This window comes from Heterocephalus glaber, unplaced genomic scaffold (assembly GCF_053883595.1).
Source record: "Heterocephalus glaber isolate CG9 unplaced genomic scaffold, H.glaber_assembly_v1.0 deba00000621, whole genome shotgun sequence".
Classification (NCBI taxonomy): Eukaryota; Metazoa; Chordata; class Mammalia; order Rodentia; family Bathyergidae; genus Heterocephalus; species Heterocephalus glaber.
In genome coordinates, this window is record NW_028258153.1 from 29,890,394 (window position 1) to 29,907,552 (window position 17,159).

The 17,159-nt window shown below is 36.6% G+C and overlaps 1 protein-coding gene across 6 annotated transcripts in view; it reads left to right on the plus strand.

Annotated features, from left to right (window-relative positions):
• Positions 1–17,159, plus strand: part of Agk (acylglycerol kinase) — a 93,518-nt gene that overhangs the window by 22,622 nt on the left and 53,737 nt on the right. For all 6 annotated transcript variants that reach the window (XM_004851293.4, XM_087206324.1, XM_004851295.4 and 3 more), the window contains 3 exons: positions 5,088–5,127; positions 7,576–7,655; positions 12,456–12,531. In XM_004851293.4, coding sequence (XP_004851350.1) covers positions 5,088–5,127; positions 7,576–7,655; positions 12,456–12,531 — 196 coding nt within the window. The remainder of the gene's footprint in view (positions 1–5,087; positions 5,128–7,575; positions 7,656–12,455; positions 12,532–17,159) is intronic.

A 17,159-nucleotide genomic window follows, 5' to 3' on the forward strand; every position in this document is an offset into this window, starting at 1 on the left:
CTTAGAGACAGCAAAACATGCAGTTTGCTAAGAATAGAAACATTATAAAGAATGATGGAAGATGGGGAAAACTTAACCATTTTCCTCAATTATTGCCACATTCTTCCTTTGACTTTCAAATGAAGTGCAGTGTCAGTTTACCTGAGGTTCACTTGGTTTTCTCTGTGAACTGTCTCAATACTCAAGAGTATCTCTTCCTGCTTCTTCTGTTTCAGTCCTCCTCTTATAGATGGCTATATATTCTTATCCCTTGTATTACCATTTAGCCAAAACTGCTACCTAGAATTCCAGACTTAGAATTTCTAACTGTCCCTTACCTCCACCTGGCCTCTCACTACTATCTCAAATGGACAGAGCTAGAACTAAATTCAGTCCTCACCCCTCCACATCTGTACCTCCTTTATTCCATCTCTGTGAATAGTACTACCTCCCACCTGATTTCTCCATGCAGAAGGTAGACACCACCATTCACTCCTCACTTTTTTAAATTCCTGTGAACCATCTTGCACATTTACCTCCTGAATATCTACTGATTCTCCCTTCTTCTCTCTGGCCTCTGCCACAACCCTAGTTCTAGTCATCATCACTGAGCTGAGTTAATGAGGAAGCCTCCCTGGTCTCAGATTTGGTTTTAACTCTTACTAGTGCCTCCTTCATGCTACATTCAGAATGATCCCTTTAAAATGTAAATCTCATCCTGTCCAGCTTCTTGAAGCTCTCCATTGGATCCTTTATGGCCCTTAGGATAAAATCCAAATTCCTTAAATAGTTTGAAAGGCCCTGGTGTGCTGGCCCTTACCTGATTCCTGGACCTACCTCTCTTGCTGCGCCTCCAATGGCCTGCTGCCTCCAGACGTCCTGATCTACTTTACTTTCTAAATTGGTCATGTTTTGGCACTTGGAGGTTTTAACATGCGCCCCACCCCTGGATTCTATTCCTTGTTCTTGCCCATCTACTGTTCTCAATAAGTAGGGCCCCTGTATGCAACAGTAAGTCAGGTTGATGCATGATTGCCAATTGAATTCTTTGCTTTCTTCTAAACTATAACCTTAATTCGAGCAGGGAATGTTGCACTTAACTACCACCACATCTCAGTTTCCTAGACATATTATTTATCAAGAAAAACATCTTTTACTGTGCCACATCATTTACCACTTGATCCTCTGCTTCTTCCAGGTAGAACCAAGCTCTGTTTATTGGCCATACTCAGCACTTTGTGTTGAGTCTTTTTTTTTTTTACCAGCTACTTTTGGGATTTATGTTTATAAACATATAGGAATATAAATTACAGAAGTTATATTAGATGAGACTCAGCAATGTAATTAGTTTAGTAAATGTGCTATAAAGTGTACATATGAATGAGTGTTTTGTTTATGTAAGACTATCTGCAGTAGAAGAAAAAGCTGTAAGGAGGGGCCGGGGGTTTAGCTCAGTGGTTTCTTCACCTGCTGCGCAAGCACAAGGGCCCGAGTTCGATCCTTGGTACCAAAAAAAAAAAAAAGGAAAAAGCTGTAAAGGGCATTTGCTTAGGGTCAGATCTGTTTAAATTCCAGCTCTGCCATTCTGTAACAACTGAGCTCTTGGGCAATTCACTTCCCCCGAGCCTCAGCTTCCTCACCTGCGAAACAAAAGTCTTCTATGTTATATATAATGACTGCTGACTTGCAAGGTGGTAACAGAGTACAGACAGTTTTTGAAAACAGTTGTCCTAGTATCTGGCACCTGGTAGTTGCTTTCTAACTTTTGAATTATTTTTCTTCTGTTTCAACAATGTTGCCATGGATGGAACACTTTTGGAATTTCTTTCAGAATTCAGTCTGCCCACTGTATCTGTGGGTTCTGTCTGCGTCCATGGTTTCAAGCAAGTGCAGATAAAAAAATTCAGAAAAAAAGTGTGTAGGTTCTGATCACGTATAGGTTGTTTTTCTTGCCATTATCCCCTAAACAATACTGTATGACAACTATTTACATAGTATTTACCTTGTTTTAAGTGTTATAAAGAATGATTTTGATATTGGCGTTTCCTGAAACCAGTCCCCCTTGGATACTGAGAGACTACTGTATTTCAGTGGGAGAAATCTTTTCTCTTTAAGAATGTATTTGGAAATTGGATAAAGAAAATGTGGGGTTTTTTAATAAAATTGAGTACTACTCAGACATAAAGAACGAAAAACTAGTCATTTATAGCTAAATGGATGCATATCGAGGCCATACTCTTAAGTGAAATAAATAGGACACACGTGTGTAAATACTGAATAGTTTCTCTACTGTGAGAAACTGAAAGTGTAAACAAGGGTTAAAATGATTAAAATGAATAATTGATCATTTGAAATAGGGAAAAAGGTCCAAAGATGGAGTGAAGGGAGGGGAAGGGGAAAGGAAAAGAAGGAAAGGAAAAACCATGAGAAAAGAAAAAAAATGGAAATCTGTGTAAATAGGGAAGGGCACACAGGTAATGGGGAAAAAATAAGAACCAAGATACATCATGTACAGGTACAAGCACCCAATGATAAATGTAAACGAATTGTATACCTAAAATGTACCAATAAAAGAACCAAAAAAATAAATGTATTTGATTTTTAAAAACAGTCTGGTTCAGAGAATAAGATCAAGATGGTTAAACCATCTGGATATTAAGATTAAGTGTGATTATAATGGGATTTTCTTTTTTAGTATCTAAGCTGGTGCATATTCTGGCTTTCTCATAGGTGACATTGATAGCATATTCTACTTGGCACATTAAATTTGGGGAATTAACTATCACAAAGTCTTTTGTTTTTTTTGAAGAGCACTCTGATAAATCAAGCAGTATTAATAAGCTCAAGAGACCTGAGTTCTTTAATATACTTAATCACAAGTTGACCATCAAAAATTTTCTTCTAGCGACATAATTTAGGCAGAAGGGTGATCCAAGGGGCCCAATGTACTCTCGTACACATTTGAGGCTGTTCTATTTTCAGCTAGGTACATGGGAATCTGTGTGGCTGAAGCATAGCAAGGATGATGTTCTCTGTGCATGACAGAGGAGCCAGTGCCCTTCAAAGGTCTGCAGAAGGATCCACAGGATGAGTTCATAGGATAAGACATTGGAGGGACAAGGAAATCGGCCTACTAGAAAAAGCATTCAAAGCAGGTGATTGGGGGAGCAGAAGGATGGGAGGCTGGAAGCCAAGTTCTCAGGATTGTGTGGAAGCTGGATGGGGGTTAGTGCAGTTGTGGGGAGATTAGTGACTATGAGCAGTCGAGGGCAATATATAGTGACCATACTATGACAAGCCCAGTGTTACTTTGAGATCCAGAGGTTACTGTTGTTCCAGTATTTTTCCCCTTTGTTGAATAGGAGGTCATAAATATGAAGTATCAAGGATTATGGACACATTAATTACTTTTAAATATTTCACCATTTTATATCCTGAGTTCACATTACCTTGAGGTGTGCATGTGTGTAGTAGTTGTTGTCGATGTTGAAATGATTCACTGGGAGCAGTGCAGGGGGAAGAGCACAGCTTTGAGTATTTGTGGGTCTTGGGTTGGGGAGGGGAGATGAGATGGTTACACAGCTCTTCTGCCACCTGGGCAGCAGAGGGGCAGAGCCATGCAAACAGGCAGGGCCTGGACCTGTGGCTGCCAGTGGCCCAGACTTCGTAAGAGATTGGTCCGCTTGAACTCTTTGTCAAACAGGGCCTTCAGAGGTACTGGTTCTGTTAATAATTTCAGTGGAACATTGTTCTTGGGTTGTAGGCTGACGCCACTGACATCCCTTTGGATCTTGTTCTTACCCAGGCAGACTGCTCAGTGACATTAGGGGTTGTTCTGCAGCCTGGCTGTGGACGAAGTCATCAAGCAGCCATTGACTGCAACAATGGCAAAAAGCCATAAGTTGTTTTTTTTTCATTTCCTCTCATTCAACCTCAATATTAGAATAAGATTTGAAGTTATTCTGAAAATGCAGAATTCAAGGTCTTCACCCTTTTTTCCCTTTTAAATTCTTTCCTACAAATTGGCTTTTGGTCATCTCTTCTGGGTATTAGCTTCCTTAAGTGTTGTTAACCAGGTTGAAGTTACCATCTTAGGAATGCCAGCCGTGTATGTGAGCACAGACCCGTACTATGTAAGGAAGATTCTGGGGCCCTGAACAGTCAGAGCCATTCAAAGTGCTCTTATGCCACAGGTTAGAGACCTTTGCCTTAAACAGAGGATCATATTTTGAGAGAATGCTTTCATTTTTGGAAGCCAAAATTTTACCTCTTGACAAAATTTTACATTTATGATATAACCTAGTATCTGGCAGTGATATAAAAAAAGAGATTAAATAAGTAACAGAAGCAACTAAACGTCAAATTTATTTCTGGCAAATTACCTGAGTAATTTCCATTGGATACGAAAAATTCAGAATATGTTTACTAGTTTTCTATTGTTGCCTATAGATTACCATAAGCTTAGTGGTTTAACACACCACACATTTAGTATCTTATGTATAGATTGGAAGTCCAACACAGGTTTCACTGGGCTAAAATCAAAGTGTCAACAGGAGCTGCCTTCCTGGGGGCTCTACAAGAGAAACCACTTCCTGGCCCTGGGGGCTTCTCGAGGCTGCCGCTCTGTGGCTCATGGCCTCTTCTGTCTTCAAAGCCAGCAATTGACCATCCTTCCAGAGTCCCATCCGCTTCTGATCACAGCTGGGAAAGCTGCTCTGCTTTAAGGACCTTGTGGAAGGAGTGGGCCCATCCGGATAATCCAGGATAACCTCTCAATCTCAGTCATGAATTTTAATCATAATTTTAATTTAATCATAAATTTTAATGGCCTCTTTGCCATGTAAAGTAACATATCCTCAAGTTCTGGGGAGTAGGATATGGACACTTTTTGGGGAAAGAGCATTTATTCTACATACCCTAATATAGCAATACTTAACATAAAATTTGATTCAGCAAATGTATTTTTCAAATGTGCTCACGATTTAAACTTCCACTTTTATTTATAGGGAAGAGATGTATATATTAAAAAACTAACAAAAACTCTAGAAATTTTGTATGGTTCTTAATCTCCTATGAAAGCTAATGTTCTCTTTTGTTTGCTTTGATAGTGATAACCTGCTAAGGAGAGCAGCATGTCAAGAAGCTCAGGTAATGCATTTTCTGTGATAAAATTAAAACTCACCTTATCTTGATGGTGCAGGAAACCCTTTCTACTCCAGGGATGCACACAGGGTGTTGCAGCAGTGCAGTTGTCTATTTTTCCTACTATCGGGGGATGAATGGGGCTGAGAGCCAACTCCTGAGTAGCATGGGAGGAAGTTAAGCATCTGGCAAGAGCAGTTCTAACGCCCACCCTTTTAGACTTGTTTACTTCTAGATCTCTCCCAAGCACACATAACTGGACTAGCTGAAGCTCTGGGAATTTGCTCATGTTTGCAGTTGTCCTTGAAGGTCTGGCTAAACCCTGACTCATCTGATCCGAATAACCCCCAAGGATATCAGTTCAGAGCAGGTGTTACTGCTGAAAGTTGAATCTCCTTAAAATTGATGATTCATACTTAAAAAGCCCATTTCTTTAGCACAGCTGATTCATTCCATATGCACTGTTATCCCAATTTCATGACACTTCACTTTAACATTCACGTATCTGGTTGTAGTAATTATAGTTGAATTATAAATCCTTTCAATTTGAAGAACACATTCCCCCCTGCTGCTTGTACATTATACCTTGCAGATGAATTTCTGTAGTTTCCTTTTTGTTATATGCTACTGAAGCTTCTGATGTCAGAAATACCCAAAAAGAAACATGAAAGTCAAAAATGGCAAAGGGATGAAACATTTAGTGGAAGTGGGTAGCAAATCTGATGTTCCTGAAATGTTTTCATGGATGACAATAACAGTAGATACTATTAGTAAATTCCTCTCTTCTGTGATTGTTATCTAATGCTTTTAAATCTGTGATTTAAGAATTTGAGTCTGATTTTTGCTTAAAGGTTATTATCTTACATGACTCCAAGTTGTTTTACAAATCAATTTAAACTTTAAAAAAATTTAAAATGTTTTAATTGACACAAGATTTGTACATATCTTTGAGGCACAGTATGATACTTTGATATATGTATGCAATGTATAATGATGGAATCAAGATAATTATGAAATAATTTTAATATTTAATAATAAGTTAAGGGTGATTCATGCTTCTCACCACCCTCCCCTCCTTAGGTAAGAGAATTTCATTTCCTCTTTTTTCAAGGACAGTGTCCTTTATTTCCTGCTTCTAATATATTGACCTCTTCCTACTATCTTGAAAATTCTCCACTTCCCTAGCACACATTTAGCTGCTTCTATGTACCAAAAGGAAGTGGATTTGTCCTTGTAGCCTTCTCTAATTACTATGTCCTTCTTAGTCTATGATTTTTTAATCTCCCATAAATTGAACTCAGTGTATAGCCTTATATAAACTCCTTAATCTACTCTGAACCTGAGACTTGAGTTGCAAGTAGGTAACAAATCTAGATAGCTTTCTCAGATGAGAAGGGGATCAAGAGATGAAAAAAGAATTAAGATATGTAATGTGTATGTACCAACTCGCCACAAGGAATGTAATCCTTATGTACTACAACATGTACTAATTAAAAGCATAGAAACTTTAAAAAAATAACTAGAGGGCCAGGGATTTAGCTCAGTGGTTCTGCTGCCTGCCTCTCAAGTGCAAGGTCCCGAGTTCGATCCCCAGTACCAAAAAAAAAAAAAAAAAAAAAAAAAAACTAGAACAGGGAAGAATAATTAGTACTACAGATCTGGTAGGCTAGGGAGGTGGGTTAGTGAAATAATTTCTAGCCACATTCCAGAACGGTATAGATAGAAGAACAAATTATAATTTTTGGATATTTGGCAGCAAAATGTTAAGGTCTAATTAAGAGTGAAAACAGAGGAGAAATGATAATGTACTAGAAAATCTTTACAAAGAAAGTATGTCTCTGAAGTAGTAAGAATTTTTTAAGGAAGAAAGTATCTTTAATAGATTATCACTGAGATTGTTTAGTACTTCCTTAGAACCATGCATATGGAAGTGACAAATATGAGGTGCTTAGTAGAGATTACTCCCATTTCTTTTTCCGTGTCAGTTATACAGGGTTGCAAAGAGGAGGAGGCAAGTAGAGTTATTAGGTTGACTTCTTGTATGTAGAAAGATATGACAATCAACTGGTGACACAAAAGATTTCTCATAAATTTTACTAATAGTTGAAGGAGAAAAAGTTTATATTTTGAAAGCTACACTGGATTACACTTCCCTCCTGACCGCCTATGGCCACAAAGTTAGCCATGTTGTCTATAGAGAAAAAAGTTATGTACCTCTAATAGGTGAAGCAGTTTTTATTCCGATACAAAATTGAGTTTATTGTCATTATATAATGGTACTTTGTCTTTCTTTATGGTATTTTAATATGAGATCATGAATGAATATTTCTTTTATCTCCAGAGTGGATAGCATATCTGCTGGAAGTAAATTATTTTGGAATGAAATATTTGTGCACTAGCTAAATAAAAGAATATTTACTGAAAACTTTTCTTTTTTCTTTTTTCTTTTTTTAGGTGTTTGGCAATCAACTCATTCCTCCCAATGCACAAGTGAAGAAGGCAACTGTCTTTCTCAATCCTGCAGCTTGCAAAGGGTATAGTTCAGTTCATGATGTTTTACATATTCCATTTTTCTTATCAGGCAGCTAGTTAGACTGTATGGAATTAGAACTAGATTCAATACTGTCGTAGCAATCAGAGTCATTTGCAACGTAGAAATAACAGTTAATGTGAAATAACTGTACAGCTAATTGATGCTTAACAAACTTGTCTAATTGAAGTTTAATAGTGATTCCAGAATTAACAGGAATGGAGAAATCTTGTGTGCTTGGAAGTGATCCCCTGGGAATGACTGCTCTGCTGCATGGTGTAAACTACTGGGCCGTCTCTGTAGAAGGATGCTTAGGCTAGCCAAGAGCACTGTGGTTTTGGGAGGGCAGGATGCTTCCTCTGTTGAATGAGGTCTTGGAGGAGAACACTCACTACTCCTCACTGAGGAAATGGCCATGGGCCAGGGGCCTAGAGACAGGACTGACCTATGTTTATGCTTGTTATGTCACAGGGTGGTCTGTAACCCATGTGAGAGAGTTGTACGAATTACAGTGTGAAGTTAATGTGTTGGTTCTTTAATTGTATCACACTGAAAGAAAGGAAGTCTAGAGGGGGAAGATGGTGTGTGGAAACTCAAGGTCTGTTAATGAAAAAAATTACCATAGGTAAAAATCTTTATAATGTTAGATGTTATTCTCATAAATCAGAAAGGTGAATTCAGAGACTTTGATGGCTTTGGAAGACATAAAATTTTATTTTAAAAACTAGAATGAAAGTATTGAGGGGAAAAATGCTAAGTTTTATTAGCCCCAGTGTTCAGAACAATTCTTTTTGGCTTTTCTGAAGATTTAGTAATTAACAAACATGTTAGATTGGGACAACTGAAGATGAGAAGAACAAAAAGAATAGTTGCAGCCAGATTGTGAGGTTACTGTTGTCTGGAGTAGCCTGTTGCAGAGCTCTGTTGTCAGTTTCTCTAGGCCAGTGGTGACAAACCTGTGGCATGCGTGCCATAGTGGGCTATTTGTGTCACTGAAGCTCTAAAAGGTTCGCCATCACTACTAGGCATTTCTTGGAAGGCAGTGAGGATGACTTCACAAATAGACGAATCATACCTTTTTCTTCTCAATTCAACAGTTTAAGGTTTTTTGTTTTATGTGTAGGCAAACAAAACAACAACCAAAAAAGGGATGATTCCCTCCCTGGTCTAATGGAATCATATTTTCTGGGCTTCCTTAGAGCTGCCTCCTTGCCACATAAACACACCAATCACACCTATTGGATCACTGTTTAATACCAATGCCAAACAATACCAACAAATAAGTCATAAAGCAACATAACCAAAATACCCAAGGTAATTAGTGATGGCCTGTGGGAGAGACAATAGAGAACTCAGCCTTGGTTTCAGACCCCAAGGGTCCTGGTCTGTTTCCTGTTTTACAGCTGCTCTCTAGCTCTGGAATACTGCAAGAGTTACTTCTTACGTCCTCGGTTTACTCATCTGTAAAATCAAAAAAATAATAGCACATACTTTAAAAACAACCATGTAGAATAGGTGCTCTTAGTATTAAATAATGGCATAGGTGTTAAGCATTATTTCTGCTTCATAGCATGTTCTCAGTATAAGGAACAGAAGCTGCTGTTGCTGCTCTTATTGACTGGCTGAGTGCAGAGCCTTCTCCATTTTGCTCTCTGCTCTTCCCAAGAGTTCTTGCATCTCTCCTTCTGCCTACTTCCATCTAACTCTTCTGTGTTCTATTCCTTTAGTGATGGACTGTTATTCTCTTGCTAATTTGTGATAAACTTATGGTAGTTTGCTTAAGCTATCTTAAGCTATAATTAGTTATTTCAAATTCTTTTCTTTGGGTGCTAGGGCTTGAACCTAACATGCTAAACATGCACTCTACTACTTACATTTTTAAAAAATTAAACTATTTTTCCAGAGCAGTTTTAAGTTTACTTTTTGGTGTGTAAACGTAATTGTGTTTTTAAAGGTGAGTTCTTGTTTGAAAGCATAATATTGTCAGTGAAAGGCAGGCTAAGATACTAACCCTGAAGTGAAATCTTTCTTTCCTGAAGGCATTGTCTCCTTTAACAAGGTGAATCCCTGTGTACTTCTAGGACACAGCTGCTGTGAAACTCTGCAGCATCTATTTTTTTTTAATTTTCATTATTTAATTGCACTATTTTTGTCATCATGGCTCTGCCCTGACACATAATTTATAATTTATCATGTAGCTGTTTCATTATGTAGTACTGGTTTAAAACTTCAGGAAAGCTTTAAGAAATAAGATAACTGTGTGTTTAGTGTTAATAAATAATACATTAAAGAGTAATTATTTTTGTGTGTGCCTGAGCCTGGAAATTGCTTTAAGTACATAAAGTTTTTATTTATCCCTGGTGCTATCTTGCCCTTAATTATATAATAAATAATATATCCTTACTGGTAACACTTGATCTTCAATCTTTTATATAGAATATCAGAAGCAAATATCTTCACCTTCACTTCAGAGATTTTCTGAACATGGCACCATATAAAGATGTGGATAAACACCAAATGTTCACACCTTTTTTCTTAAATGAACGCAAAGGAGGTTAAGATTTGTTGTGGTTGATATGGCAGATTGAGACTTCTCCAGAGCTTTGCTTTTAGGAAATAGATCTGACCCCCTCCCAGCGGCTCAGCCCTTATCAATGAGAACAAGCCTGGAAAGAGAATTGTTTGAGTATCACTAGCTCAGCCCTTTATTTTTGAGGTAAGCCCCAGAAACAATGAGCCTGAAAGAGAAATTTCCAGTTCGCCTTTTGTGTTCATTCTGATCATCAAGAGCAGTAGTAAAGTTACAATATATTTAATTTGCTTAGTATGTGCTCAGGTGGGCTCTTGCTAGTTCTTGTGAACATCTGTCCAACCTTCTCTATTTTAGTTCATAATAAGAAATATTTTGTTTTCTGAATGCCATTTGGTGGTTGTATCTTTTTAGTGTAAAGGACATTGAATTTGGTCCATATAACTTTACATTTTCTTCATTAGGTACCCAGTTAAAAGCATGCATTGTTGGTAAAAAAAAAAAAACAAAATGAAACATTTTTTATAAAGAGGATTGAATAAATATGGATATAAAACTTAGATGTTTGGCATTGATTTTTTTGAAATATTTATTTTCATAATGTGATTGTTAGTTATAATTCAATTTATATGAAACTCTAGAAAAGGCAAAGCTATAGCAATGTAAAGTAGATGAGTAGTTCCCAGGTGCAGGGACTGAAGGCATGGTCTTGATTGTGGAAGGATATGAAAAAATTTTTGGAATGAAAAAATGTTCTGTGTCTTGATTGTGGCAGTAGTTTTATGACTATACACATTTGTTAAATCAAACTGAACTGTGAAAATGAATGCAGTTATAGATCTCACATGCCTCTCCCCATTTTACCTCAATGAAGTTGATTTTAAAAATGAAAAAAAGGTATCTAGGTGTAAAAGTTCAACTAAGTGGTATAGCTTAATGTTTTACTTGTCTTTGAGACCATAGCATTGTCTTAAGTGAGACTTTTTAGTGTCTGCATCCCTTAACCCCTAAACTGTTTTGAATTCTGACCTGAATTGGATTAAGAATTCACTATCAGAATCATGTGCATGATACTTTTGAAATACAAAAACTCACCGAAAGGCTGTTGAACAATTTCTCTTGTAAGACATCACAATCATGCCATTCCCTTTGCCTTAGAATTCATGTGCCTACATTTGGGGCAGGTTTAGTAATTTGTTTATGCATTAATTCATCAAATATTTAGTAAGTACCTTCAAGGTATGCCATACATAATCGTAGAAGATAGATTCACGGAATAATAAGAGGTGGTCTCTTTGCAAACTTACCATCTAGTTCTGAAGATAGCCTTGAATATCAGTATTAGTCACCTTTCCCATTGCTGACAAACTATCTGACACCTGTAACTTACATGATGAGAGTTTTATTTGGCACATTCACCTGTGAATGTCAGTAGATTAATCCACTGATGAGTATAGTGCTCCCATGGTCCAAGAAACTCTACAAGAGTCTTAGTCTAGTCAGGTTGATAGTTAAGCTTCAACATTACAATATCTTCTGATCTTCAAATACTGTAAAAGGTCTATAAGTGCTAGGGAAACTGAGAAAGACATGACTGTGCTAGTTTTTGACTAATCCCATTAGATCATTTTTAATGTTTCCCTCTTCCAGCAGAAATAATGGAAATTTTTTTTTTCTTTTTCTTCAGAGGTTTCATTATGACATCTCAAGATATGAAGATATTCCTAGTACTTGAAATTTTCAAAAATGGTGTACCTCTTTCCAAAGGGTTGTGTTCACTGAGCTAGATTTAAGTAATATTTTGCTAAGTCTGTTCCTTTGGGCCACATGAATAATGTTACAGTAAATATCCTCCCTGCCTTCCACTAGAATATAAGAATATATCTTGAGGGTACAAGTAAGTTCCATGAGACACATAGTCTTGTCTACCCTGTCATGTTGTATCCTTAGCTCCTCCACCTTGCCTGTCACTCAGTAGGTGCTCATTGAATGAATCAGGCATTGTTGTCCTCAGAGAGCCACATCTACTGTTCATTCTTCTCCAGAGGAGCACAAGTGGGAGCTGCAACTGTTCCAAATGGATAAGAGTGGATCGTATTAGACAAGGGGAAACTGGTTTCCTTAACTCATTACTCAATGTAAATGTCTTGTACTTGGACAAATAAAGGAAACTTGTGTTCTGTAGTCTTTCTTGTTCTAGAGAAGATGATTGGGATTTTCTTCCTCTCAAGAACTTGTGTTAAAATATGTGTATTTTTTTCTCTTTGTCTACAGCAAAGCCAGGACTCTATTTGAAAAAAATGCTGCCCCAATTTTACATTTATCTGGCATGGATGTGACTGTCGTTAAGGTAAGAAGGACTCTGGAGTATAAATGTTATTTCACCCAAGCTCCCCCCTCCCCCATTCTACCATATGCTCTGCTCTTGATTTCTTAGCAGAAATTACTTGTCATTTAAGACAAGAGGAAAGAAATCAATATTGTATCTTGTTCTGACAATTAAAAAGAGCAGTCTTGTTTTGTTATGACATTATCTGCTTTTCATTTTCAGAACAGGTTAGTTGGAGCCATGGAGACCTTGATACCTTTCATTTGAGAGATAGGAGATAAAATTATCTCTTGAAAGATGAAAGCATTAGAATTCTTCTGAAAATACAGAACCTTCAAATTTGAATAGTTTAATTTCTTAGTAGTTTCACAAACATAAACATTCTTCTCTGTGGTAAAGAATTCTTTGGTGAGATATTTTAAACAATAAATCTTTAGAATTTGTGCGTTCAGTTAAAAAAGGGGACAAAAGTAAGTTATATAGAATTGTACTAAATCCGAGGATGCCTTAGTCTCTACTTTGTTGTATTTTAAGTGATATATATGTGGGTGTGTAGTGAAAGCCATTTTTACAATGTTTATAAGTCTGTGGTTAACCTGTTTCTAATATTACATACTTTCAGTAAGACAGAGAGGTTCAGAAATCATTTAGTCTTAATTGACCATGCAATTTTGAGCTCTCCCACTGTGTCAGAGGTATGACCTTCCAATTATTTACCTTCAGGGATAGGGAAAAGGGGAAGAAAACATTTATTTGAGTACCTACAGTGCACCAGATTGTAGGTATGAGAGCTCTTGAATGGTTATGTAAGACTGATGATTATCGGTTCTTTGAATGGTTGATGCAGCTAATGGATAAAACCATCTGGGCTTAGAGCTTTTGTAAGTGGAGAGTTTCTTTGTGTACTAAATTTCTTTCATGGTTCTAGAGAAATACTTAAGTTCTATTTCTTTTAAAATTCTGTTTTACTTAAGTTTGGCAAAGTAAAATTTTCAAAGAAATTATTCATTTCATCTAAGTTTTCAATTAGTTGGGATCGAGTTATTCATAGTATCTTTTTAACTTTTAAATTTCTGTAGCATCTGTAATGTCCCATTTTAATATTTTTTTTCTGGGGCTGGGCATTGAACTCGGGGCCTTTGTACTGAGCTGTATCCTCAGGCGTACACCACACCTTTTTAAAAAATTTGAGATTAGATCTTGCTAAGTTGCCCAGGCTAGGCTCAAACTTGCTATCCTCCTGCCTCAGCCTCTGAGTGCTAGGATTACAGATGTGTACCATCATGCCTGGCTCCATTTTCATTCTTAATATTGTTTATTTGTGCCTTTGTTTTTCTTAGTGGTCTTGTTTGTCAGTTAGTCTTTGTCAAGAACAGTTTATTGACTTACTCATCTTTACCTGTGTTTTTCATTCAGTAGTCTCTTATTATTTCATTCTACTTTGTTTTTTTTCTTCCTGTTTTTACAATTTAATTTGATGCTTATGGAGTATGATAAAAATACTGTGAATGCTTAAATTAAAAAAAAATTATTACAGTAAAAGACACACTTCCATTAATTCCCATGAAAGTACTCCTCCTTTCTTTGAACAGACTTATCCCATCATTCTTGCCACTTTCTGAAGCAGTTCTGTAAGTCCTCTTTCATGAGTATCTCTAGTTGTGTAATTGTGGCTGCCCCTACCTCCTCTACTTTTACCTTTCATGGTCATTTTGACTCTGGGGAAGAGCCAGAAGTTGTACAGATCTGAATAAAGTGGATGAGGACACATTTTAATGTTTTTATTTGACAAAAGTTATTGTAAACATTATGAATTGATTCAGGACATCAAGGCAGCCATGAAAAGACATGAAAGAGGACTTGTAGAACTGCTTCATAAAGTGTCAGAAACGATGGGATAAGTGGTTTAAAGGGAGGGGAGTATCTTGCAGGGGATCAATGGCACTGTGTTTTTTACTGTAATACAATTTCTTCAATTTTTATTTAAATATTCACCATATTCCATGATCATGGCTCATGCTTCACTAATTTTCAGCTTTCCTGTTGCATATATAGCTTTATATTTAAAGCTATAACTTTTACTTTGTTGCTTTGGCTATGTTCTATAATTTTGACATATAGTAGTTTCATTATCATTCATTTCTAATGTTTTCTAATTTCCATCATGAATTTTCTTGACTTGTGCATTAGACATGTTTTAATTTTTAGATCAAAAGTTTTAGTTATTTTGTTTTTGATTTCTGATTTAATTGCATCATGATAAAGTATCCAATATAAATTCAGTATTTTAAAGTTTATTGAGATTCGTTTTATAGTCCAGAATGTGGCCTCTTTTCATAAATGTTCCATGTATGCCTAAAAATAATACATATTATCAGGTACCATGTTGTAATTATGTCCAATAAGGCAAGTATGTTCATTATGTGGTTCATATCTTCTGTGTCCTTCCTGATTTTTATTCTTTATAAATTATTAAGACAGGTGGTGTTAGAAATCTCTCATTAAGATTTTGGACCTATCTGGGGCCAGGGATTTAGCTCAGTGGCACTGCACCTTCCTCACAAGCTCAAGATCCTGAGTTCAATCCCTGGTACCACACACACACACACACACACACACACACACAATTTGGACCTATCTGTTTCTCTATATAGTTTCGTCCATTTTTGCTTTTTATATCTTGAGACTGTCGGTAGATATGCTAAGGTTTCAAATTATTGCATATTTCTTGCATTTTGACCCTGTCACACAGTGCTTCTCTTTAGACTAATACTGTTGTCATAGTCTATCTTATCTAGTATTATTAGTAATTCTACTGTTAGGTTTTTTCTAGTATAATTTTTACATCCTTATACTTTCAACATTTTTGTATTGTTTTATTGGATAAAGCATTGATAAAGGCATACAAACAGGATATTTTAGAGACCTGTCCATGGTTTTGATAGATTGTTTAATCTGTAAAAATTTATTGTAATTGTTGATATACATAAGCTTATTTCTACACCAGTTATCTATTACTAGAAACAAACTGGCTCAGCCACTGCCTTTTCTGATTATGATCCCATTTAGTCAGCAGTCTGTGTTTAAACATGTTCTTGTCTTAGCGGCTCAGTAATGTGGCTCATACAGTTTCTCATGTGTCTTTAGATCGATGATGGCTGTCATGTGGCCAGTGTGTCTCTACTATGCATCTTCACATGATAGCTTGGTTCCTTGAAATAAATAACAGACACCATCTCATTTTACCCCTAAATACTTCACAGTGTGTATGTTTTAGCAAATACAGATACTTTTCTGTGTAACTACAGTGACATTTTCATACCCAGCAAAAGTAACAATTCTCCAGTATCATCTTGGACTACCTAGCCTATGTTCAAATGTCCTGACCCATGTATTTATATTTTTTCTAATTTGATACTTAGCAGTATATATAAGTATAGTATGTACATTAAATACTTGGGAAATAGACATTTAAAAGGATGAGATTTAAAAATTAATAGAAATAGAAGTAATAATGTTTTCTTATATTGTAGTAGAAACTGCTGCTATTTGCAAGTTTTATTGTCCATCTTTTAAAGTTCACTTTTCTTTAGAAATAATTTCAGTTTGGGGTCCTGGCTAATGGTGAGGTGTGGTTTTCTGTTAAGCTCTCGAGCACTGAGCAGATTCTGGGATTGTTGTCTTCTTTTCCTATATCCTGGTGAAGCCGAAAAATCAGCTCTCAGATCCACCTGCTTCACGAAATGCCCTGAAAACATTTACTGTTTAGGTGGTGATTTGAGTTCAGTATGCCCTACTGTATTCTAGTTTATTGATATATCAAAGATATTTGTGCTATTTTACTTAGTATCTTTAATTTTCAGTAACAGAGCACCTTGTCTGTTATTTTGTAGAAAGCATGGCATTGTAGCATTTCATGTAGATGATTTTGTTTAAATCACATAAAGCTTGGTGAAGTTAGATGTTCTTTTTATGAATGAGGAAACAGGATGCACAGTTACACAACTGTGATAGGGCTGGGATTTAAAGCTAAGGCTGTGTTTCCTACCTCCACTCTGCCTCCACTTGATATGAAACCTATTACCCACTGAGACACCCTATTCATCTTAGGACAGGATATTCTTATTTTGAGAAGGTCTTTTTCCAGGAGTTTTACAAATAGGTCCATGGTTCTCACTTGTTGAATATTACCTAGGGAGTTTTAAAATATACTTGGGTCTTACTCCCCATATATAACTGATATGGGATAGGATCTGTGTGTTTATATTTATGCACTTCATCCATCTGCCCACTCCCAGGTGATTATAATGTGTATAATGTAGTTATACTGAGAAACATTGACCTAGGCCCTAGTTCTACCCCATGAGTTCATGTGAAACAAGCCTAACCCTTTTGCATAGTAGTCTTTGGATCAATGAATGTTTTCACGATCCCCCTCCCTTATTCCTTCTGCAGGTTAAAGATTTCTCATCTTTTCACAAAGGACAACCATTACCTTCCTGATTCCTTAGATCAGTGATGGCAAACCTTTTGGAGCTTTCAATGATAGCAAACAGCCCGCTGTGGCACGCATGCCATAGGTTCACCACCACTGATTTATATGTTCTCCAGTTTTCTTTACTCTGAAAGTGTTGTGCCCAGAAATAATT